This window comes from Platalea leucorodia (assembly GCF_965183815.1).
Source record: "Platalea leucorodia genome assembly, chromosome: 1".
Lineage (NCBI taxonomy): Eukaryota > Metazoa > Chordata > Aves > Pelecaniformes > Threskiornithidae > Platalea > Platalea leucorodia.
This window is the reverse complement of record NC_138823.1, coordinates 32119149-32144519: the sequence shown is the minus strand read 5'-3', so window position 1 is coordinate 32144519 and position 25371 is coordinate 32119149. Positions and strand designations below refer to the sequence as shown.

Below are 25371 nucleotides of genomic sequence, written 5' to 3'. Positions count from 1 at the left end.
CTCGTGTGCACTGCCGGTCCTGACAAGTCATCTGCTCAAACTGCTTCAGGTGGCAGATGCTGCCTTCCCCCACACAAGAGCAGCTCCCCGTGACCAGGGATGCAAGGCAGGACACGCACGTGCCTCGGCCACTCCAAATCCCCGCCTGGCACATCAGCACAGATCCACCTTCGCCTGTGGTTTCGGCTGTGAGCTGGAGCAGCTGGAGAGCGGGTATGTTTTTTCCCTTCCATTTGCCTTCCCTGGGAGCTGGCAACCTCCAGCCCTGAGGTGGGACAGTCACTGGGGTTGTGACCACTGGAGGTTTCCCAGGGCTCCTCAGAGCAGCGATACTCCATAAATACTTCTGGTTTTAACATTTGGTAAGTGTGGGGAAAGCACACAGGTGGGAACCATGGGTGTTCCTCGCTAAACTTCCAGCTAAATGAACAAAATTTAAGTTTTCTGGCAAGAAATGAAAAAAACAACACTACTTGTTCAAAAATCTTGAAAGCTGGGACATTCCTCATGGTACAGATTCCTTTTAAGTACAATTCAGTGGATTGCCCCTGCTTTCATGAAGAACTGCAAAGACTACTTCCCTCTTAATTTTAGTTAGTATTCCTCAAAGCACTTCAATTACTTAAAGTAGAAGGGCATTTAGTATTGATTTAATCATTATGAGTAAGAAAAGCCAGTCATACAAACAATGCTGAGACATCCTAACAAGGGTGTCCTAATTTAAATTATTGCTTAAAATATAACACTTTCAAAAATTTCTTGTAATCCCAGTCAAGCTTGCATAGATTAATTTTATTTCATTAACAATCTCATTATTACCACTAACTTTTTAGATTTATTTTTACTAGTGTGTCTTCTGCTATACCATGAATGGAGTAGTCTTTTAAGGGATTATGGATTTGATGGCAGACCACCAGAGAGTTACAAAGGGCACAGGAACTGAGGGTCTAATCCTGCATCGGCAGAAAGAGACCCGTCGCCGTGCAGACCGCCAGCACGTGGCCCCTCAGCCAAGGGCTGCGATCTGGAAGTGCTTTGACTCATCATAGTGTTGAGTAAAACCCGATCTGATTTCCACAGGGTGGGGACAAGAACAACTGCTGTCATGTTTACTGCATATGTGCAAATGCAGATAAGCTGTTTGGAAAATTAGTGTTTCAGTGAGGTCAGGAGACCTCCTGCAGCGCTCATCTCCCATTTATGAAACGGGGCATCTCCCGTTTCATAAACTGAAGCTGCTCTATCATTACGGAAAAGGTTTCTTCTCATTTCTGCCAAGGCTGTACCAAAAATCTCTACTATGTCAGAGCAAAGCTCACTCAGTATGACCCCCAGCACACATGGGCCACTGCCAGAAGATAGCCACTCACCCTTTGTCCTCCAGCACGGCCACAACTCCTGGAACCAAGCCCCCACCGACACGGCCGGGCACCCCTCCCTGCAGCCCCTGCCCAGGGGCCGCTCCGAAGGCTTACCGTTGGGTCGGACAGGAGGGCTGCGGACCAAAGGGCTGGTGGATAAACTGGTGAGTACCATGGCTGCTGTTACTTTATCCATGTCCAGTTCTTCTGAAGATTTTCTGAAACACAGCGAATGGAAGGCAGGAAACACATCAGCAAATATTTAACTCTTTTTAGTGGTTTTGTTTGTTTGTTTGTTTTAAATAACGGGCCAAACCCTAAGCCAGTAACCGAACCAAGCCACCAAGCAGAGTTGTCAGAGCTTTTGTCTTCTGGCAACCTGAGCATACCAAGTAGCTATGTTAAGCAAACCAACTCAGCATAAATAGGAAAAGCAGTGAGAAAAGAGAATACATCTTTGTATAAAATTGTCAGGATTATTGTGACCCTCCATTAGTTTGACCTTGTTCCCTTTTTTCAGAATTTCAGCTATTCATATCCTTAAAGCTAAGTGTTTCTTTAAGTTTTTTTTCTTGGATGAAGACACAGAGATGCAAAACCAGGTAAGATTACCTATAACATTAATAACATACACTACTCTGTAGGGTGAGGAAGAGCTATGAACTGGAACTGAGGGATGTGATTTTTGATTTGTTGCTTCCACTTAACACAAGTAACCTTCCCATACTCTCTCCAAAAGACCAATCCTGGATTTTTCCTCGTCAGATTATAAACTAATTATTTAAAATAATTAGTAAATTGGCAGAAAACCAGGGGGCAGGGGGAGGAGTTTTCTGCCGGTGTGATGGGTGCCCGGGACAGCGGGACAGTGCAGCAGAAAGAGGGGGACCCGTAACTGCGTCAGCTCAGCCTTGCTGGGAACTGGCCCTAAGTCGCTGCTTTGATTCATGCAGTTAAGAACAATGAGTTCTTGGGAAAAGAAAATAAAATCAGGACAGAGGCAGAGGGGATGGTATGGGGAAGGGGTAATAAGGGAGAGGAGGGCAGCCTGCTTTCCAGGGGAGGGAGGAGAGGACTTGAAGAGAACGGATGCCTCCAGAAACCAGGCTTCGGTGACCCACTGCTCAAGGAGCAATGTTTTTTTTTTTTTTTTCAGACAATGCAGAATTTTCATTGGCTGTAAAAATGTACATACCATCACTTTTTTTTCCCAAAAGCAACTTTTCCTGACAGGTTAGCAGTACAATGTACAATTTCTGAAGAGTGAACGTACCAAAACAAAACTACTAAACCCACTCGGTTTATCAGACTTTAGCTCTCCATCCTTGCGGGACAGTGGAACCAAAGCAGACAGCTTCTTGTAAACATTTGCTTTCAAACATACAATTGATCATCCAAGACCATCTTCTCATTTACTAGAGATCAAGTTATATTTGTTCTTACAAAAGGACACATTTTTTCCCCCTCTATTCTGCGTTGCGGGGTTTCCAGACTTTCCTCTGTGCCTTGTCAGGAGCTCTACTTAACCATCAGGTTGAGTCTTTATTTAAAGCCCAATGTAAGAAGTGTTCAGCTACCTCATGTTTTCTGTCAACTGTTGATCAGTATCACCATGCTGCTTGCAGTTCCCTTCCTAGGATCCCATGTCACCCATCAGGTTAAAGGCTCATTAACTGGAAACTACACTATGGCCAAAGCCTCTTGATATTTTAGTGAGCAAACCTCAAATTTGTCCATGTAACAGTTCACAGCTGCTTTCTGGCTGATGCAAGGAGCCACACACATGCTGATGAACACTCTCCCATGCCGCACAACAGCTTAGCTCTCATGACTGTCTTCTGCAACACATCAGCGCCTGGAACCGAAATGCTGATGATGGTTCCTGCTGCGTTCTGATTATATCCATAGAAACCCTCCTTTCCTTCAGCCAAGGTTTTTGTGAAGAGCACAGCAGCCATATGGTCATCACCGAGTACTGGAAACGTCTTAGATATCTGCTATAATCAGCTAATACCTGAATCTGTCACCCATCAGGTCCTCTCGCCAGCAGAGGAGTATTTCACTCAGAATGCCAAATTCCTCTGGGTCCAGAAGACCTTTCCTCAGGGATGACGTGGAGATGCTACGTTTTCTTCACCCCGCCATATGATTTTCCAATTACCTAATATCCCAGTATGAAAATCCACTCTCTGAGAAGCATTCAGCTGCTCTGTAGTCCCCTCCTGCGAGACTACACTGACTGTCCCCACTCCTTTATCCAGCTGTGGATGAAACACTAATACTTGCACTTCTGCGACATATGAGGAAAAATGACCATAGGTTCCTGATATGCTGGAGAAGCTGATCCCTGCTGTTTGCAATCAGCCTTCCAACAAGGCTCTTCTGTGCCTGTGGCAACAGGACTAACGCCCTCCCGTCCAGGCCTCAGCAGAATTGCAAAATCACACTACAGCAGTTGTGTTTGCCAAGTTGGCGTCAAGACGTCAGAATCTAGACCCAGAGCTAATCCCAAAGTTCCTCCAAATAGTCCACAATTTTAACTTCTTCTAGCTCTTCTGTATTGATGTTTTTTTTTCCCCCCCTCTACAATGGCTCAGACTGCTGCTCTAAAAAACTAACCCTTGCTCCAGATAATTTTGTCAATAATGCCCCAAAACTGTCAGCATTGTCATCCATGCCTAAGATGAAAATTTTCACAGGTAGGCAAAGGACAGGAACGGTCATGAACTCCCCCGCCATTTCTAGCCATGCGAAACCACACTCTTGCAATTAGTGGAATGCTTTTTTCTACCTGATCCAATTTAACAGGTTTTCGATATGGAAAGCCCAAATAAACAAAACTTTGAACTTTTTTGCTGCCCATTTTGAATCACAGTCATTTTTACTACTTACTGCTCCTCAGCTGCATCCAGCAAACAAGGAATGCTCTGCTCGTACTTCCCAGCCACAAGAATTTTAGCAGCTACAAGTGTTGGCTTATGTGACTCTGCTCCCAAACACATTTTTACAGTTTGGCTCATAAATGTAAACACACATATTTCATATATCACTCAGCCAGCACCGCTGCAGCAACAGCAGCCTTTGAGAGGAGGCAAACTAAAGACAGGAATCACTTAAGCCATCTGCATTTAGTCAGCATCAGATGTGAGTTGATGCCTTAAGGCTGCCCCAGTCTTTTCCAGCTTTCTCCACTGGAAAGTTGAACCTGCACACAGCTGCTCAACAGTATTCGCACTCAGAGGGGAGAATAGCTTGTTTGTTACACATCCATCGTTCACAAACCATTCATTCCACCATTGCTAAGGTGATTTTCTGCAGACTAAAATTATAATCCCTGGTGTTGCTTATACTGTTATTGGGTGTAATGAAATCTAAATCAGTTGTAAGATCATCTACTACATGAGCTATGGAGATTTCTTCTGTCCTCTAATCCCACATCCTAGTCTCCAAATGCCATCTCCCAACTTCTGGATGGATGTATTTGTGTCAGCCCAGCCTGCACTTGAGACCAAGCAGTTTTGGATCCTTTATTTCCAAGTCTTTGTAAATCCAAACACACACCAACAGCTGAAGAATGAACCAGCTGAGACATAAGCAGCAGAAGTTAGAGGGCCTCGGGGACAGATCTTTTACCACCACCCCATGTCTCTCAGCTTCATGTCGCCCTGCTTCCTCAGCTGGGAGAATGGTTTCACTTGATCCCTGCAATACCCTAACCTAGCTAGCCTCGTATTTAAAATTGTCCTTTTCTTTAATAGCCAAGCTCAAATTAAACTTAGTTATTACCCTTACTCTTGCTTAATGTTTCCCTTGGTTTTGCTCATGAATTTACTGCTTTTTTGATAATCATTTGACAGTGTTAAGAAACTATCACATCTCCCTCAGTCAGAGCTCTCTGGGAGGAAAGGCTGGGTTTAAGGTCCAAAAGATGAGCAAAAGAGGGTCCAAGACAAGTCCAAGGCTACACAAGTGTCCCAAACCAACACAACATCCGATCTCGTGCTGTCCCATTTCCTCAGCCTGCAGCTGACTGCCCCTAGGACCCGTGTCTCCTTATGGGACTGGTGTAAGCTCTTGGTGCGATTCCTCCCTACCAGCAACTTTCTGGCGAGGGGACATCCTCCTGACCTCCCTGTGGGAAAGGTGCACCGGTCCTCTTCTGGCCGCTGTCAGCTTCACACTCCCTACTATGTGTTATTCCCATCTGGACACACTTAGACTGCACCTCTGTTTTTCCTTCTGTCTATCAGCCACACCATCATCTATGGTTGGAACGTTTTTTGTTTTTTTTTTAAACTTTCTCTCAAAAAATCCTTAGAAATATGTATTTTATTCTAGTTTTGAAGTCTTTAGTCTATTCTTTATTATTTGCCTGGCTTAGATCAAAAAGCCCACAGTTATTCCTCCTGGAAAGACTGCATCTTAGGTCAGTACTTTACCCAAGTGTATTTTAAAGGTCCTGGAGAATATTCTCAGAGCAGAGAAACTGGTAGTGGCAGCAGGTGTTTTTGATAAAATTGACCTTATTCAAAAGGACAACTAAGTTCATTTTAAACAAAGAAAAAATAAAAACCAGACAAATTTATTTTCTCTGCCCACAACTCCAAAGCTTTCAGTTAATTCCCTGACTATCAACCTCTAACGCCCGCACAGTGATGCTCAAAGCAACGATGCACAGGTTCACTGTATGGAAAGTGCCCTCCTATGCTCCGGAGCTGCCCCGACACAGCGTGAGTGCGGACCAGGCAGCATTTCTTCAGCAGGGCTCTACTCCCATCCAGAAGGCGGCAGGGAGGAGCAGGGGCAGCAGCATTCTGCAGCTGGCAGGACCAGGCTGCAAGGGGGCAGCGACTCCAGCAGCGGGAGATGAGCCCATGGAGAAGGGAAGGATGTTTCCAATTACTTCAAGTGGAGGTTGGCTACAGAAGTTGATGGTCACAGACCCAGCCTTCTTCTCCAGAACCACGTCCCCCTGCTCTTCCAGCACTGCTGAGCTTGCCTTTCCTTATCTCACTTTCTAAACAATAACCATCTGAAGCCCATATGCCCTCAACATTCAGACTTATTAAAAGGCTTATATTTTTTTTCGTTTTGGCAGAGGCATATGCCTACCTGTTTCTTACTGCTATCCTCTCCAGAGGGCCACAGTAAAAGAAAAAAAAAAAAAAAATTGTAACTAGGATTGATCAAGAACAGCAGCAGTCAGGCACAAAAATGCTAGTATGCTATGTTAGCTGGCTTCTGTCCTCCACCCAAAAACCAGCTTATGACAGTAGCTCACAAAACACCTTGATCTTTTGTTAAGGAAGTACCATATTAATATGCGTGCATTAATATGCTACAGCTAGGACAAAATAACAGTATATTTAAATTACTCTCTCCCTCCCATACTTACACTTCTAAATGCTCATAGAGACGCCTCTGAAGTCTTACTTTGACCACCTGATTATAGCCACATCACACTGATGCCGTCATACTGAGCAGTGTATCAATACTGATAGATAAACATGTTGTTACAGGCTTTTGTACACCAAAAATATGATTCATCATATAATGAATCATTGTAATCAGTGCACTAGTAGTAACAAAAGTACTTCTGAAAGAAATAAAAATCCTAAATTACATTCTACAGGTAAAATAAAAAGATTTTAGGTTTCTTCAACTCACCATTAATGGCAAAGGCAACATCCTAACAAGCAACCAGCAAGAAAAACCATGCATGTGGCTGCGACTCCAGATATCTAAAGTAACTACAACCACTCTTCTGTCTTGAGCAAAGATCTACAGTATTGTGCAGCAAAATATTATTAATCCATAAAATACCTTACATTTACAATAATATTTGGTTACCATCTAACAACTCAAAATACTGACAGTACAGCTAAATAAATGATTTTGCTAGTTGCTGTTAGATTTGTTTGTTGATTATAAAGATTAAAAATTAACCCGCTTGCCAAAGACAAAAGGAAAAATTATAGAGAGAATGATCCATATAACCAGTCCGAGATCCTGAGCACTCTTCGGAAAAAGCTGTAACTTTTCACAATAAAACAAAAAGCAAAGGGAAATTTTTTTCAAAGATTATATTAAATCATTACAGTACTATAATGATATATCTTAAAACTTAAGGGAGCATTACTATTTACATATCTAAAAAAAGAACTGGCGTTTGATATTCGAAGCACAAACACAATAATACGATGCAGTAATCAGAAGCTAGGGATTTCTGCCTTTGCTCATCATGGCCAAACATAGAATTAACCTTTTCCACTCTTAACTTTGTGATATTTGCAGACTAGTTCATATACAGAATAACTGCCCTTTCTGTGTCTCTCTCTGCTGTTCTGGTTATACACCAGGAACTTTTTAGGATACTGACAGCGACTAGAAATTAATTATGATCAAAATCTTTATTACACTAATATAGGAACTTTTCTTCTAAAAAACATATATACCTGAACTTCTCAAGGAAAAAAGAAAAGTGCTTCAAAGGCCACCTCAAAGCTCTCCACCACCCTCAGCCAAGCTGAAAGATTTTGTGATTCAATTATTGAAAGGACCTTTGGAAGTCTGGCTGGTCTGTTAGAGGCCAAGGAGAGTTGATAGTCATCAGTAATGCAGATACAGACTTTCTATCGGGACTGTAATGGTTTAAAGACAATAAAAAGTCTCTGCAAATTAGTTGTATCAGATGGGAGACATTCACAGAGCAGTTCTCAGCATCCTGGAGAAGAAAACACGTTTAACAGAACTGAAGAGGAAGTGGTGTGTAATGCAGGCGTGTTTCTCCAAGTCTTTTATTTTTCCTTGCATCAGATCATGCATCACCTTCCACTGCTCCGCAAAAGAGAACTCGGTAAAAACAGGTATTTCTTCAGCCATTATCATTAAAAGCACTAAAACTTGACAGAAAATAATCCATTTGGTTTTGCAACCATTTCATAGATTTAGATAATCAAGAAAACACAATATCCAGTTGTAAAGGCTGGCTGATGTACTCTCCCATACACAGGGGTCTCGCCTGTCTCTCCCTCCGCCGCCCCTGCCTCCTCCTCCAGCCCCCAGACGGCAGCCAGCTTCCCGAGCCAGGCGCGTCCCCAGGGACCAGCAGCTGGAGCACCCTTTCCCAGTGCCCCTCTCCTCCCTAGGGGGTACGACCCAGTGATGCTGCCCTGGCTGCTCTGTAGGCTACGGCCGCACCAGACCTCTTCGGGGAGCACTGGCAGAGCTGCACCAGCAACAAAAACGATGCCAAATTATTGCGATTTCTGTTGTCTGGTGCAAACATATCCCACAGACACGCTCTGCTGCCACTGCCCCTCTGCAGCCCAGTGGCGGGAATAGCTGCTTTGCCCTCTAAGAATCCCCAGAAAAGTCTGCTTAAGGCAAAACCTGCAAAACAGATGGAAAACACCTTTTTCATTGAAGCCTTTTTATCACTGCTTCTTAAGCAACTTGTCTGCCTTCCTTAAGGCGACTGAAATTTCAAACCTATCCAAATGGTAACAGGACTGAACTCTAGGTCTCGCTCTCTGATTTACAAAACACAGGATACAGTGTGCTGGGGGTGGGGAGGGAGAGGATGGGTAGTAAAACACGGCTCTCATTACTGGCCAGTGATAAGACCTACAGTTTTTAAATGCTCGGCATAAATGGGAAGAGTTAAGCAAGCCAAATTCAACACCAGGAGATAAGCTGCAGTTTACAGGAACAACTTATTCTATATATTGAAAAAGTTGATCCAATTAATAATTTTTACTTTTCAAACAGCTGCACATATCAGGAGAACATATCTGGCACAGAGCCCTCAGGGCAACGACAGAAGCTGAAGTAGGAATATGACATAGAAATAGCCCGCTTCAAAACAGAGCAATCAAATAAATGGTAATCACTTGATAGATTATGAGTGCAAAGCAAAAATTAAATTCAGAAAGGAATAACAGAACCCTGCAGAGAACGGTTATCCCTTATGGTCACCCACGAACCTCGAGGGTTTTCTGAGAAGATTTTCTGTTCCATCTCCTCTACTTTAAAGGCCACTTGCTGAAGCAATAAACAAATCAGTCTCTACAAACCAAGTCCCAATAGTACTCTGAAGCAAAGGACCAATTATTCCAAATATTATCCAATATATTCATCTTCATCCCTTTCCTGCCTTTAACTTATGCTACTGTTCTGACTTGTTCACAGGCACATCTCCTTTCATAAATGGGATTGATTCAACGGGGTACTGTTTACAGAAGGAAAATTTCACACTTCTGAGCACTGATGCGCTCTTTGGGAAAAGGGGCTGGACCGCTTGCTGCAACGCCCAAGCGGTGCCGCTCAGTGCAGCTGTGGTGGGCTGACCCTGGCCGGACGCCAGGTGCCCACCAAAGCCACTCCGTCACTGCCCTCCTCAGCTGGGCAGGGGAGAGAAAATATAACAAAAGGCTCGTGGGTGGAGATAGGGACAGGGAGAGATCACTCGCCAATTACTGTCACGGGCAAAACAGACTAGACTTAAGGAAATTAGTTTAATTTGTTACCGATCAAATCAGAGTAAGGCAAGGAGAAAATAAAACTAAATCTTAAAACACCTTCCCCCCACCTCTCCCTTCTTCCTGGGCTCAACTTTACTCCTGATTTCTCTACATCCTCCCCACCGGCAGCGCAGGGGGACGGGGATTGGGGGTTGCAGTCAGTTCATCACACATTGTCTCTGCTGCTCCTTCCTCCTCAGGGGAGGACTCCTCACACTCTTCCCCTGCTCCAGCGTGGGGTCTCTCCCATGAGAGACAGTCCTCCATGAACTTCTCCAATGTGGGTCCTTCCCATGGGCTGCAGTTCTTCATGAACTGCTCCAGCGAGGGTCCCCTCCATGGGGTGCAGTCCTTCAGGAGCAGACTGCTCCAGCGTGGGTCCCCTGTGGGGTCACAAGCCCTGTCAGCAAACCTGCTCCAGCCTGGGATCCTCTCTCCATGGGTCCACAGGTCCTGCCAGGAGCCTGCTCCAGCGCGGGCTTCCCATAGGGTCACAGCCTCCTTCGGGCATCCACCTGCTCTGGTGTGGGGTCCTCCACAGGCTGCAGGTGGATATCTGCTCCAGTGTTACCCTCCATGGGCTGCAGGGGGACAGCCTGCCTCACCAGGGTCTTCTCCATGGGCTGCAGGGGAATCTCTGCTCTGGTGCCTGGGACACCTCTTCCCGCTCCTCCTTCACCGACCTTGGTGTCTGCAGGGTTGTTCCTCTCACATATTCTCACTCCTCTCTCTGGCTGCAGTTGCACAGGGTTTCCCCTTCCCCCCTTCTTAAATATGTTATCCAAGAGGTGCTACCACCATTGCTGATGGGCTCGGCCTTGGCCAGCGGCAGGTCCGTCTTGGAGCTGGCTGGCATTGGCTCTACCGGACATGAGGGAAGCTTCTGGCAGCTCCTCACAGAAGCCACCCCTATAGCTCCCCCGCTACCAAAACCTCGCCATGCAAAGCCAATACAGCAATGCAAATTATCATGCCGAGAACAGAAAAAGATGGAAACTAAACAAAACCCCGAAGGTCCCAGCTCATCAAGTGTCAAAAGAACTGTGCGAAGAAGTGCTGTGATGTGCTAAGGGGACAGCTGATGCCACCTGATAACACAGAGAGAGGGAAAGACGCCTTGCCTCTCCAGATAGCTGGCGTTCCCACTACAAAGCTTGCTGCTGAAAAGCGGCGCCGTTTGCAACCCTCACCCGCCCCGCAATCAGAGCCACCCAAATACTACTATGTCTGACGGCTCTTTTTCACAATGCTCTCTCACAGAGCCTTTTGCAAAACGGTTTTTTTGGTAACTCTTCCTTAACCTTTGAGAATAATTATTTTACCAGTGATTAGCTGAAGGTATCCTTATGGTAGATGCTACAGGAATTTTGTCTTTCCCAAAGTAAAATACAAAATACAAGGCCAGAAACATTTTGCTCTTCCTCCTTCTTCCCCCCTTACCTGTTGCAAACATTATGATTCCCACTTTGAATTAATTCAATTCTAACATTCCCAAAATACATTTTATAATATCAATGCTTCTATACAGTCCTAACACATCTATATGGATAAAGTTTACCACAATTCATCTATAAAAGGTGCTGTAAGTCAATTTTAAAATAATATTTAACTCCTTTTTTCCCGCTCCACACAATAAAATATACATTTTTTCTTAATAAAATATACATTGATGAAACACTTTAAAAAGCCTGCAAGTCTACACTACATTTATCCCCTTTTCCTCTCACCAAAGAGTCACAGGTTTGCTGTCCTGCTACTACTATAACTATGAAAACAAACAAGACAGCAAGCACTTTGCTGAAATCAAATCAGTCTCAAAAATGACCCACAGGGTCAGTTTCTGTTTATTGTTAATATTTACATGTCAGCCTTTTTGAGCTTTCCGATTCCTCACTTTTTCAAGCTAGAAGCTAACAGAATTGGGAAGAAAAAGGCCACCGATTCTGGACAAGGCTGTGCATAGCCGCCGGTACTGTTGAAAGAGATCCAGCGACTAGAGGCAGAACCACCTCTGAGATGACCCTCTGCTTCCTGCCAAGGTGAGATATTATATCCCAAAGGGTGGAATTTCCAAACATTAAACCACAGTTTCTATGCCACACGTGAGTCAATAGGTCACAGCACTGTAAAGCATCTTCCAGGGTCTTCCTTGCTATTGCAGTGATCCAGGAGACAAACAGCATGGTTCACCTCCTAACTGGTTTTCATCTGTCTCAATCCATTAGAAACCTGTTTCAAAACAGGGAGGGCACAGAGCTAGCTCATCGTGTCCTTTCCACTCCCACCTTCCCTTCATCACCATGTCCTTGGACCAATTTTGCAGGGTTACGTTGACAACAGTACCTGTGACAGCTAGTTCACAGCTATTTTGTCCATGCGCACACACTCCGTTGGAGAGCATCCAGGTATGGCTCTTCAGATGAGTTCTCTTTCCATCTCCCTGATCATCCTACAAGTCTGTCTTCGTCTCTTGTTGATGTGAGTACATCCATCGTGAACAGAGCTGCTCTAAGTGTTCTTGGGATGGTCTTGCCCATATCTTCTACAAGGACAATAGTGCTTCCCTGTCTCTGCTGAAATCTCTACAATTTGACTTACAAGGATAGCTCAGTCACCTGTAATGAACAATACAACCCCGCTGCCATCCTCTTCATCACTTGTTTACAGCTAATGAAGTTGGAATTAACGGGTGCTAATGAACTTTTTTTTTTATTTTGACAGGGTGACAAAAATATTTCCTTTAAAATAAAAGGAACAAACACGACTGCCATTTATCTTTACATCCAACCTGTTGACAGGCCAGATTTTCATGATTTTCCTTTCTCGGTTTTCATTTGCTCAAGAAAGATCATTACTGAGATAGATAACAGCACTTCCAGATACTTTTCAAGTAGGGCAACAGGGTATATACCGCAAATATCGGCAAAGCGTAAACTCTCACACTCTACACGTGGGGCTCTGCAGGCCATTTGGCCTGGTACTCTGTAGCCAGCACTGACTGTTTCAAAGGAAGATGCAACAGGGACGTTCCCATGATCAAAATACCATCCCGTTCCCAGGAATTATGGATTTCCTTACATTCTGTGACCAGATTAAAAAAAAAAACAAAACCAAAATGCTCTAGATCTTCCAGTACATCTTCTATCAGCTATGGCTCTGGATACTCTTCTTTTCCACAGTATCTCCCTCTTCTGTACACTGTCCTCATATCTGGCCTTCAATCATGTGCTATGGCAAGGAGCACTGCAATCTAGTTATGTTACTCAGGAGATGAATATTACCTTTTATTAGGTTTGATTTAGTTACTTTTCTGATTGTTCTGTTGTTTTCACACTACCAGACATGAAGAACAGAAGCTCTAAGCGCAACTTTTGCTCATCATTGCTTTATTTGATATGACGATCCCTCCTAAAAATTTCCTTTTTGATGTGAACACACACAGTAACTTCAGTATTCCTTTACACCAAGCTCCTTCTATGTTTATCAAGCCACAGTTCAGGATACGCCCCATTGCCGAAGAAGAAAAGGGAATGGGAGTTTCTGAAAGATAATGTCTCAGTGAGCCAGAGACCCGGCCACTGTTTGATATAATTTATAGCAACCCCTGGTTCCTCCAAATTAAATGTGAATAACATAAACCAAAGCCCCAGAGGCTATTCCAGGGGCAAGAAACTGACTTCACCAATTCTATGCCATGTCAATTCAGGAGACAAGCTGATGTTCTGACGGACTAGCGATGTGTTGAAGAGCTAAAGAAGGATTGGGTCCTTCTGTTTTAGGAAGGAGCAGGCTAGATTACAGACTGAAATAGATACCACTACATTAAAAATACATTCTGCAGCAAGTAAAACCACATTGCACGTACTCTACACTGTATAATCCCTTTCCACTGTATAATCTCATTTCAGGTTATGTGTAGTTTGCCATTAGGTCTTTCTGATTTTTCAGGCACGTTTTGTGGGGTTTTTTTAATCTCACATTTATAGATAAGAGGTTTCTGTTGTTTGGTTAAAATGCACCTGAAATTCGAACTTGACATTATGAATTGCAGAAGTGCCACCACCAGAAGATCTCCAGGCCTAACAAACATGACATGTCTCAATAAGGGCACCTGGTCTTTGGTCTCTCAAGAACCAAACAGGTCACAAAGCCATCTCTTCTCTGAACCATCCCTTATAAAGAGGAAATATATTTAAGCCAAACACCAATCTTTTCTTCTTGCCTTTAAAACAATTGTTCGTCCCTTTCAAAGACCTCCCTAACAACTTACTTTCTTCCACAGGAACCAAATACAACCTCACGGATGGCCACCTTCTCACTAGAGGGGAGAAGAGGTCAGTCTTCTCATCCCATGATTTAAACATCTGCTGCACTGATATGAACTGAAGATATTTTTAAAATTGTGGATATGAAAACAGACACTCCAAAACAACTAAAATCTGCCAGACGATTCAAGAAGATGCATGCGCAGTAAGGAAAAAGCCTCTGGGCAGAGTAGGACCTACTGGGCACGAGCCAAAGGTGACTGACTCCGCACAGCCACGCCAAAGCATCCCCAGGGCTGCCAGCTTTCTGCAGCAGTCGGCACGTGGAAAAGTCAGGGCTTCATAAAAGCATTGACCCTTGCACATATGCTGTACGGCGTGTGCACGTCACTGTCCCGGGGATCCCAGGCAGGAGTCACTGCACTCTCCACAATTCTCCACAAGAATATTTAGGTATCTATGTAAAGTAGAATGGTTTCAACAAGAATGTGAGAAAGTCTGGACCATCTAGACTGTCTATTCTAGACGGCAGCCAGCGTTCACTGATGTCAGATACTAGGCCTCCTTACTGTAGGTATTTCTTCATTATTCAATGCTAACTACTGTATTGAAGATGCTCCTCCTTAACAATCCCACTGATGATGATGATTTTAAAATAATCTCCTGTGGAAGGCCCCTCCTTAGTCCATAAGCAAGTAAAATTGTTTCCCTATATTTCCCGACTCCTAGGGTACAATTTTCTAACTGATAAATGTTTGCAATAAGCAGTGATGGCAGATGAGTCACTATTTTGTTTCATTCACGTTACAATTATTTGTTCAAAGTCCTACATCCCAAATTACGAGTGAAAAATCACAAAACTAGATCCAGAGCTGTGCTTTCAAAACATACCATGGGCACGTGTCAAAGTGAACTTGATGTTTCACGCACAAATCTGGCGATGTTGCAGTTGAGAATGATCATGCTTGCTGAAATGGCATAAAGTGGAAAGATTGGCCACAGCAGGGAAAACAGTGCTACGCACCACTACTTTGCATTACACTACATTAAAGATCATCAAGCAAGTTCCCACAGTTCACTTATACTATGCAACATTATCATATCTATATCAGCTTTTCAGATCTACCTTTAAGTAAATAAGCATTTATTTTTAACCCCTTCAACACCAATTAATGTAGACTTATTCATTTATAAACAGTCCCAGCATTTAACAACCAGCAGTAAATAACAGGTGACTCGTGACAACTATGGATACATAAGTTTCTCTTCAAAGCCACTTGGAAGTCATGCAAGCCCTCAAGAAATTTTGGAGCTCTGATTTCTCACCCTTGATCCCCTTCTTTGAGGGAAATTTGTTTCTTTTTTTAATAAACCACTGTCAGCATACAAGATGGTCAATTTAGATGGATTAAAACTGAAGGGAGGTATCGGGAATATTTATAAGTACTCCTGACCTAAATGTTTTTCCAAGATGCTTTTAACATTAAACATTCATTGTGCTCTAATATGTTTGCTCTATGAGTCTGGGGTGGGGTTTTTTGTTGGTTTTTTTGTTTGTTTATTTTTAATTACTTGAATGCTTTGCATTTAAAAGAATGAAACCACTGACATAATACATGGTAGCAGAAGAATGCATCTGGCTTCACTGTCATCTTTAGCGTTCTTGTCTGAAATTCAACCTTTTTTCTCATAATAATAAACTAACTGAACTGTGGTCTGCAGGTATCAAAGGGAAATTGAGAATACACCGCCCAGCCTCTGGCTAGTACTAGGTCCAGCTTTTTCTCCAGTTTCTTATGTTAGATGGAAACACTCTCCTTGGTAATACATGTATTTGTGTTAGTAACTGTTTATGAAGCCATAACACTGTTGTACAGACTCAGTTACGTGAAATTTCTTCTTGTAGGTTTTTAAATAACATAGCAGAGCATGCTTTTGCCTTTTTTTTTGTCTAGGAAAATGCTGCTATAACAAATATTACAAGCAATAATTACCATGACATAAAACAGCCAGTCACTTATTGTGGGCCTGGTATTATGGTCATGTTATCCAATCTCCCACCTCCATAAAGTTACTGCTGATACTGAGAGGTACATGAACAACAGTAACAGTCATCTGAAAAAATCACAGCAAAAATTTAACTGTGATGAAGATACCTTCTTCACCACCTTCCATACTTCCCCTGGAAGCTGTATTCTGTATTAAACCTCAGATACACATTGTAAAAATTTATCAAGGTGTTATTGAATAGTTATAAAATGTCCATGTTATGGTTGATACTAACCTTATTTCCACTTCTGTCTACCAAAGATAACACAGACAAGACAGCATCATTTTCCATTACAGAATTCAATTCTCTTCCTATGCCCACATAGAGAAGTGGATTCTTTTCCACTGTTAGTCAACAATGCACAACATTTTCCATCTTTTTTCTGTTTCCGTACTATTAGCACTGGCCTGATGGTCTAGAGCATGTGCAATGCTCCATGATAACAAATGAGAGTATTTACAGTCACAGAGGCGTTGACATTTGAAGTTTTCACTAGAATTATTTAAATTATTCTTTTCACACCCAACACACCGGATGGTACCTCTTGGTTCAGAATGGAGGGAAGTCTCAGAGGAGCACCGTTATTAGTTTAGTCTTAAAATCATACCCACTAGAAATGTAGGCTTGGAGAGCCGAAAGGAACTGCAAATGCAAAACATCCCACTTTGCATACTGTCAGGCAGATGGTCCATAATTTCCATAAATTCAAACATCCTCTCCTCCTCAACTTCTCCCCTGTCATCTCAGTCCCTCTGTCCTGTGATGTTCTGCTCCGGTTTTCTTATACTCCCCTTTTTTCTGGACACCAGACTTCCCCTAGCATGCCTGCCTTTTTCTACAGCCATCAGAAAATTTCTGGGAGAAAAAAAATCCTACTACAATTTGATGAAAATTAAAAGGTGAAGATAAATAAAGCCAATAACAAATAAATACATCTTTTAATAAAGGAAGTGAAAAGGAGTAGCTTTGGCCTGTGAGAAGCTGGCAGTCAAGGTTTGGTGCCTGCTTAACATCCACTTTCATCGAGTCCTCTCTGCAGCACTGGGCAACCCCAGCCTCCTCCTCACTGCTCGCCTGGGCACCCCCAGTTCGGATGTTAGCAACTTCGGACAGAGGAGGTGCGGCCTTCACGGAGAGCAACTTACTTCTCCATGAGTCACTGTCTGAAAGCATTCACCTGACAGTGGTTTTTAATACAATACAAACATGACCACTTCCAGAGGCAGATTAAACGACATTTTGTGCAATCTGGAGCACTGCGGTTAAACACTATCTTTGCAGAACATTACTGTGTTTTGAAAATTTACCATTTTTATTTAAGGAATAAGTTGTTTCTAGAATATCCATGATTTCTGAATTTTTTTCCCCTCAGAAGAATTAAGGCAACTGAATTTATTCTTTCTCCTTTGCGTATCTCAATACAGACGTAAAAACTGCAATGCAGCTGCAAGTCCCCAGTGGAGCCGACAGCACAGCCTAACTACAGCCTCTTCTCTACCACCACGTTTTGGCTTTTCAAAATAGATGAATCACATTATTTCTCTTTTACTTCCCTTCAACAATCTCTTCTTACACACACACAACCTTGATGCTCTTCCCCTCCTCAGCACAGCTCAGCAGGTCACCAATTCCCCCACCTTGCTTAGGGTAGTCTTTGCCTTATTTAATCTCCAGCACAAAGTCCTTATATAACTTGACATCAAGGAAAAGATGTAGGTAGGGAATTTTTCCTGGATGCATTACCCATCCTACCTCCTCCTACCTTTAAAAGTCCCCCTTCACCCTCCCAATCCCACCGGCATGGTCTAGCTGACACGAGTGACAGTGGAGGTGCATCTGACAACTTGCCCAGCAAAGAGCTCCCCTGGGCTGCAGGAATTGCTTTCTATCCTCTACGTGACAGGTTTTTGCTGTTTGCACAGCAGATCTTAGCAGATGAGCAAATCTAGGCCAGCATCTTTCTTTACAGCATGCTGTGAGTAAGGAATCACAAGTTTATCTTAGCAGGCTGTGCCATCTTCAATTTGTGAAGTTCTTCCTTTTGCTAATGCCAAAGCACTTGGCTCAAACACTCGAGGCAGGTTCTTGTCCTGGCAGGAACGAGCTCTGGCAGCGAACCATGAGAGCTGAAGCCCATTACAGCACTAGTGTAACGATAGCCTGCTAATGGAAAGCATGACCCCAGACCACTGTAGCCTACCGTCCTGTTGCTGATGATGTCAAAAGTTTTGTAAATTATCCAAAACTCTCCCTTTTTTCAGGGAAAGAGGATGCTACTCTTACAGCCCTAATCATTGTGGCTGCAGCTTCAGTAGTAGGTTCAACTTACTCCTTGACTAGCATTATCAGAAAGGTATTGATCACTGACAGCACACAGACACCCTCCCCCCAAAAATATCAGTGTGCTTCAGGCACTACTCCATAGGGAAGACAGGAAAAAAAGGACCCTGACCTGCCTGACTTAGGACTTTTGAGAACTGTGGGACTCATAACTTGGCCAACTAAACTAGATCAAAACCAACATTCACGACAAACAGTTCTGAGAGGAAAGTGGCACTTCTGTGCTTCAGGGATGAAGCACATGACCCGGCAATGTGTGCTTGCAGCCCAGAAAGCCAACCATATCTTGGGCTGCAAAAAAAGAAGCATGACCAGCAGGTCGAGGGAGGCGATTCTGCCCCTCTACTTGGCTCTCGGGAGGCCTCACCTGGAGTACTGCGTCCAGCTCTGAGGCCCCCAATGTAAGAAGGCCATGGGCCTGTTGGAGAGAGTCCAGAGGAGGGCCACAAAGATGATCGGGGGCTGGAGCACCTCTCCTGTGCGGAAAGGCTGAGAGAGCTGGGGTGGTTCAGCCTAGAGAAGAGAAGGCTCCAGGGAGACCTTACAGCAGCCTTCCAGTACCTGAAGGGGGCCTGCAAGAAAGCTGGAGAGGGACTTCTTACAAGGGCACATAGTGATAGGACAAAGGGTAACGGCTTTAAACTGAAAGAGGGTGGATTTAGAGTAGATATAAGGAAGACGTTCTTTACTAGGAGGGTGGTGAGGCACTGCAACAGGTTGCCCAGAGAAGCTGTGGATGCCCCATCCCTGGCAGTGTTCAAGGCCAGGTTGGATGGGGCTTTGCGCACCCTGGTCTAGTGGAAGGTGTCCCTGCCCATGGCAGGGGGGTTGGAAGCAGATGATCTTTAAGGTCCCTTCCAACCCAAACCATTCTATGACTCCATGATTCTATGACGACTGCTAATAGCGAAGAAATACGGGGCAGACCCTTTGCAGAGCCTGCATTAACTGCAACGGCTGGAAGTTTTAGTAATGTTTTGATAATGTACACAATTAAATTGGGGTAAATTGGGAAGAGAAAGAACACGTGTGCATGTGCACAGAAAATTAGAAAAGCATCATTTTACCATTCAAAATGATTTTTTTTTGTTCTACATCTCACCTTCCATCCTCCATCGCAGGTCCTTGTAGTTGAATTTTTGATTCATTAATTTCATATAAAATAAGATAAAGAACCATGCACCAGATGCATATTTGTCCTTCACTTTAAAGGAATATCTTAAAAGGGCATCGTTAACTTATAATGCCAGAAAAAAATCATAGTCACACTTTTGTGTCTGTACATGATCCACAAACGGGATCTGCTAACAAAAGGTATTCAGCTACGAACAGCAATATGCAGATCATGATAAATCACTTTGAAGCAAGCATCCATAATGTCACAGCCTCCAAAAAACATTTCACAAGCAAAAATATTATTAAAACAGTAACACGTGCTTTAGGACTGATTTTTTTTTTTTTTGGTCTCAGTTTGCAACCAGGTCCACGTTTTGAAGAATTGAAAATAAACTCGAGGGCAGATTCAGACTGTGATGGTCTCCGTACGCCTGCTCCCTTGCTCACTGCCGCGCTGAAGGGATGCTCTGTCACAAGGGATACGTCAACCGGCCGACCGGCAAGGCCGTTACGCAACGCGTCCATCTGTGATTTCTCTGCTGGCTTTGACTGCTCGCCTTAGGAAAGCCAAGCGTGTCGGCATCCTTGCTTTGTATTTAAAAGGCTCTCCTTGTTCTTTAAATAACTCTGAGGATGCCGTTTGTTTGACTCCTCACCGCCGTACCTGGCTCACGAAGAGCAGCGCACGGAGTTCTGGCAGTACAACGCTGACTGCGTTGCCTCTGGGACTGCAGTACCAGGAACTGGCAAAATCCTACCTTCCCAAAGTTGAAACCCAGCAAAAAAAAAAAAACAGAATGGGAGGTGAAAAAGCAAAGGCTTCATCCTCAACCATTTTATTTCGCCTGACTCTCCATCCAGGCTGACATCTGATGACCAAGCATGTTTGTGGTTGAGCTGCACAGCAGAAACCCCAGCCTAGGAGGCGAAAGAGAAAGCTGCTCCCGCTGGTCCTTCAGCGGCCTGAGCGCCCTGGCACTGGGATGTACAAGACTCCCACTGGTTTGAACTGGCCTGGTTTCTGTGCTTCTGCCTGGATAATGGAACTGTTGGTAACTGCAAAGGCTTGTCCCCGGTTTAATGGCATTTAGATAAACATGTACCTAAGTAACACCTACGCCTTTAGCCAAAGATGAATAATTAGAAAACACAGATTTTCAACTGGATAGTGCTGAGTGCAAACACACAGTCAAATATGTTAAAAAAAAAAAAAAAAGGAAAGAAAAAAGCTGTGGCCAACTTCTGTAATTCACACCTTCCTTCAGCATACCTCACTCCCAAGCAACATATTTGAGACAAGTTTAAACATTTATCTATTGATGTGAGAACAGACAATTGTAGCATAAAGCTACATGTGTTAGGGCTGTTTAAACCTATTCATGCGCTGTCAACTCCAGCAGACAGATGTTATTTTGGTATCCAGACTCAGAGGAGCATATCTGAACCACCTTAATCACTTCACAGTGGAAGACCTGTCAAAAATATCATCTTTCCAAAATATTTCATGAAAATCTAAAATAAAATAAAACTATGCTGTTGCACGTGCGTTCACAGTTATGCTTTTTCTGGAATAACCAGTAATTTGGGCCACACAACCTAGCAACTTGGAAGGACCAGTTTTTCAGAAAACGTTAAGGTGGCAACCTTCCAAAAAAAAAAAAGTAAAAAAAAAAGTTGTTGCAATCAGTTGTTGCAATCAGACAATGTGATCAACACCACCTCACGTATCACTCTTGAATCAGGGATGCGCAGAAGTAAAACTGATTTCACAATTTAGCCTAGAGGGCATCTGAGTTATACAGGGAAGCTTAACTGTCTAGCACAACTTTGCTGTGATATTATTGCCACGGTGAACAGTCAAGATTTTGGATAATCCAAATGCAGTAATCAAAAAAGTAAGCGCAGCCTTCGTTTTTTTGATTCATCTTCTCATTTTTTATTCCTCAGGAATAAGCAGTTTCTTTCTCAGTTGATTTTTTTTAAACTACCATTATTGAAAAAAATCACAGAAGACTCACTAGAGTCAGAAAAACGTGATGTTTTAAAGGTTGCCTTCACAAAAATTTTCACGTGTAACTTACAGTTTAGAGTATAATCCAGTAAGCAATGGTGTGGTCTCACCAAATACAACATGGAATAGTATTTCTATAATATATGTAATATGTTCTCTAACACTGCAAAATGTTTTCAATAGTAATATCCAATATTTCTGAGTCATTATGAGTGGGTTGGGGGTTATTACAATGTCAGTTCTGAAAAGGGGTATCTGCTTCAAAAACTGGGAGAAGAGAGACAGCTATGAAGTAGAGAGACTTTCTCTAATGATTTCTGGCAGTGATCTGAATAAGGTCTGTTCCCAAAACTAAATCACAGGGACAAAATCTGCGGGGCCAATATTTGTCTTTGTTACCTTGAGCCTTACTTCAGCTTCAACGTATATGAACGGAAGTTTGTAAAACATGAACATTTTGAGAAGCTTTTTTGCAGCCAAAATTTTAACTGTACTCCTAAATCAAGCTTTAGAGTGAGTATCCATTTTCTACTTTTTTTTCTCATTAAAGTTGTGATTTTTACTGCTTTATCAGGTGAAAATCGTGCATCTTCAAGCCATGCCTTACAACATGACATAGCAAAGCTGTATGTATAGACTGGAGGATTTCAGCACATTTACAGACTGCATTTTCCCACGTTAGTCTGCTGGGAGAAACTATTAGCTGAAATCTTGTTTCAGTAGCCCGCAGTCCTCTGTACTGAACAAAAAGCAGATGTGATAAAAAGGGTACCCATTTTCCCCCTTATATTTGCACTCCGGAAATATTTCATCAAGTTATATGCTGCCTTTTTCTTCTCTTAGTTAAGCCATAATTTGACAAGGGAAGTTTAAACGAGTTGAACCACAGCTTGTTAATGTGCAGTAGCAATTGATTACATAACGCTTTTTAAAATTCATTTATAGCGGTGACAAGAATATAGTTATTGGTGGAAAGAGAAAATAAATACCTGCTCTACTCAGAAATCAGCTGACAGCCCTGGTGAGTTGCTACTTGATTTAATTTCCATTAATTTTCCACTGAAGAAACTCCCAGCAGGGAACACAAAAGACTCAACAAGAAGTTTCTGCAAATACTTGGCTTCTTTAGCCAAGTGATCCTTTTCCCTGTGCTGCTTTTAAGGCAAATGTGCTAAAATCAATGGTTTTGTGCATGACTGGCTATTCCAAGCCTTGTGGAAACAACCAAAAAGCAGGGTACCAGCAGAGCACTGCATGAAATGCTTTGAGAAGTCCTCAGATTAGAAAAATCAAATGTTCAACTAATGAAAACTATGCATTTTTAAAAAATATTTTACTTTTAATTATACTTGCCATAAATATCAAGGGTCTAATCCTGTAAAATTCAGTTTGTGCCAAGAATTTTACCAAAACTTGTTTTTTTGTTTTCTCTAGAGCAAAACTTCAACCCACCCAGAAAATATCTGTTTGGCATTATTTATAGCATTAAAATGCATCTGTATTACGACTTCAGCCTATAAAAGGGAGTGTGATAAATGGCTTTAATTGTATTTATTTATTTATTTATTTAGGAAAATGAAATGCAGGATTAAGCAATAGTTAAGTGGATAAATTGCCTTACATTTCCAAACGAGGAAAAAAATGTTCCCATTAATTTAAAACTGAGTTCTGGAAACTATGTACTGGAAATGGCCACATAAAAATGTACATGTCAGGTCACTTCTAAATAATCGTTTTCAAAATGAGAGCTCCTGAAATACTCAATAACTAAACAGGAACACAAGTTAAAATACATGTGTATGGCACAACAGAATAGAGTTATATTACATAGAATATATACAATATATATGTGTATATATATTATATGTGCGTGTATGTATATATGTGCATATATACATATATTATATGTGTGTATATATATATATGCACACACATACACACACAAGTCAGCTCCAAATTAGCTAGCATGGGTCCCAACAGGTAGGATGTTGCATGCTGGGCAGAAGGCAGCAGACCAGCGCTGCTGCTCACTGGTTGTGCGACGGCTCAGGATCAGGCCCAGGCGATGGACCACCGGGCGTGATGCCAGCTGAGGAAGTTCAAATCTGCATCCCCCATCTCCCAGGCAAAGTTCTTACATCTGCAGGAACGTGGAAGTCTCAGCTGCACCTCAGGAAATCAAAACCCAGCTCCTACTTGAAAAACTGCATTCTGTTGAATTTGTTAATATAGGAAACCAAGTGGTGATTTCCCTCCTTCCTCCTTCAGACCCATCTTCTCCCACCACACCTATAGTCAGCAGTATCTTAAAAAATACAGCAAACAAGAGAAACTAAAAAATATTCAGAAGACTTTGGTAACAAATCTAGGACACCCAAGCCTGTATTTAAGTTTTTAAATGAGGTAAAATATTGTCTCCACCTAGATTAATTCAGTTTCCCGGGAACAGAAAGGGTATTGTTGAGAGCACTGATTAATCTCACTCTCCCGCAAGTCACTTGCAATCATACTTGATTTGTAGTTTCCATACACTTCCTTAACGACTGTAATTGATGCTTTTTGATCGCAGCTCTGAAATCAATTTTGCATCCTTATCAGGACTAGCAGGAAAGCAGCAGTACATCTCCCTCCAAGTCCCTGTGCTCAAAAACCTAAATTTTAACCTCAGTGCCTAGAACTGTGTACTTGTTGGTGCAACGCCCAGTGCTGCTCCTTCTGTAGGATCAGCAAAGAGAAGTATGAGTTTCCATCTAGAAGCATGCGAGAGAAGTCTTTTTGCGTTTCAAACCAACTGGTGTTTAAAGCATATGTAAGTTTTACAAATCACTGCCATAAGCAATAAAACATGTTGTTAAAATACAGAGAGCTCTTTTAGAGGATTTTAAACCAAAAACTTAGACACACTACATTGAGCTTCAGTTAAAGGACTGGTTAGAAATACATACAAAGCTGGCTGACACGGAGTGGGATACAGCTCCAGTTTAGGACATCTATACTTAGGTACACAAGTGGACTATGTGCCTGCACTCCTACCGCTGTCGACAGAAACGTGGTCACAATAATTAGCGGAGCAGAGAGAGTGACTCAGCTGACCAACCGTTACGGCAGGGTTAAGATTGGGCTTGCCTAAATTTAGGTATCCAGCATCTTTGAGATGCCCTCGCACGTCCCCCTGGCCGTTAGCTGCTGCTCCCAGATCAAGGTCTCAGGCAGTTCCCGGGTCACAACCAGAGCTCTGCACAGGCGCCTCAGACACCTGATGGCATGTACCACAGCACTGGATGCTTATGCCTAGCCAACTCCATCTCCCACTTGGTGCTTCCTCTGGGGCAAGATGAACCGACTTCTAGGTCAACTAGCCTCTGTATTGAGGAAATCTCCTGACCACAATGACACCGTACATGAGACATTTAAGTTCCACCACCTGAAAGGAAAACCCCATTCGTATTAAGTTTTTCAGAATAAGAAATGTCCTGCGTTTAATTCACACCTATTACCAAGGTACTTGCTGTTGACTCACAGGCTGAATCATAACTACATTCCTAAAATTCAGATATACCCTACTATCCTGTCATATTTAGTTCTTTCCAGTAGACCCTCCAGAAGTACAGTAGAAATGTAATAGCCCTAATTTTACATATGGAAAGACAGCAGCAAGAGGGAAGGAGTTTGCCCAGCATCAGCTACGCCATCACTATCCGCTGGT

At 42.8% G+C, this 25371-nt stretch overlaps 1 protein-coding gene across 2 annotated transcripts in view; it reads right to left on the bottom strand.

Moving 5' to 3' along the window:
• The window catches only part of ZNF704 (zinc finger protein 704), a gene marked incomplete at its 5' end in the record, with an annotated part of 112449 nt that overhangs the window by 39379 nt on the left and 47699 nt on the right, over positions 1-25371 (bottom strand). For both annotated transcript variants that reach the window (XM_082312378.1, XM_082312379.1), the window contains one exon: positions 1476-1579. In XM_082312378.1, the coding sequence (XP_082168504.1) occupies positions 1476-1579 (104 nt within the window). The remainder of the gene's footprint in view (positions 1-1475; positions 1580-25371) is intronic.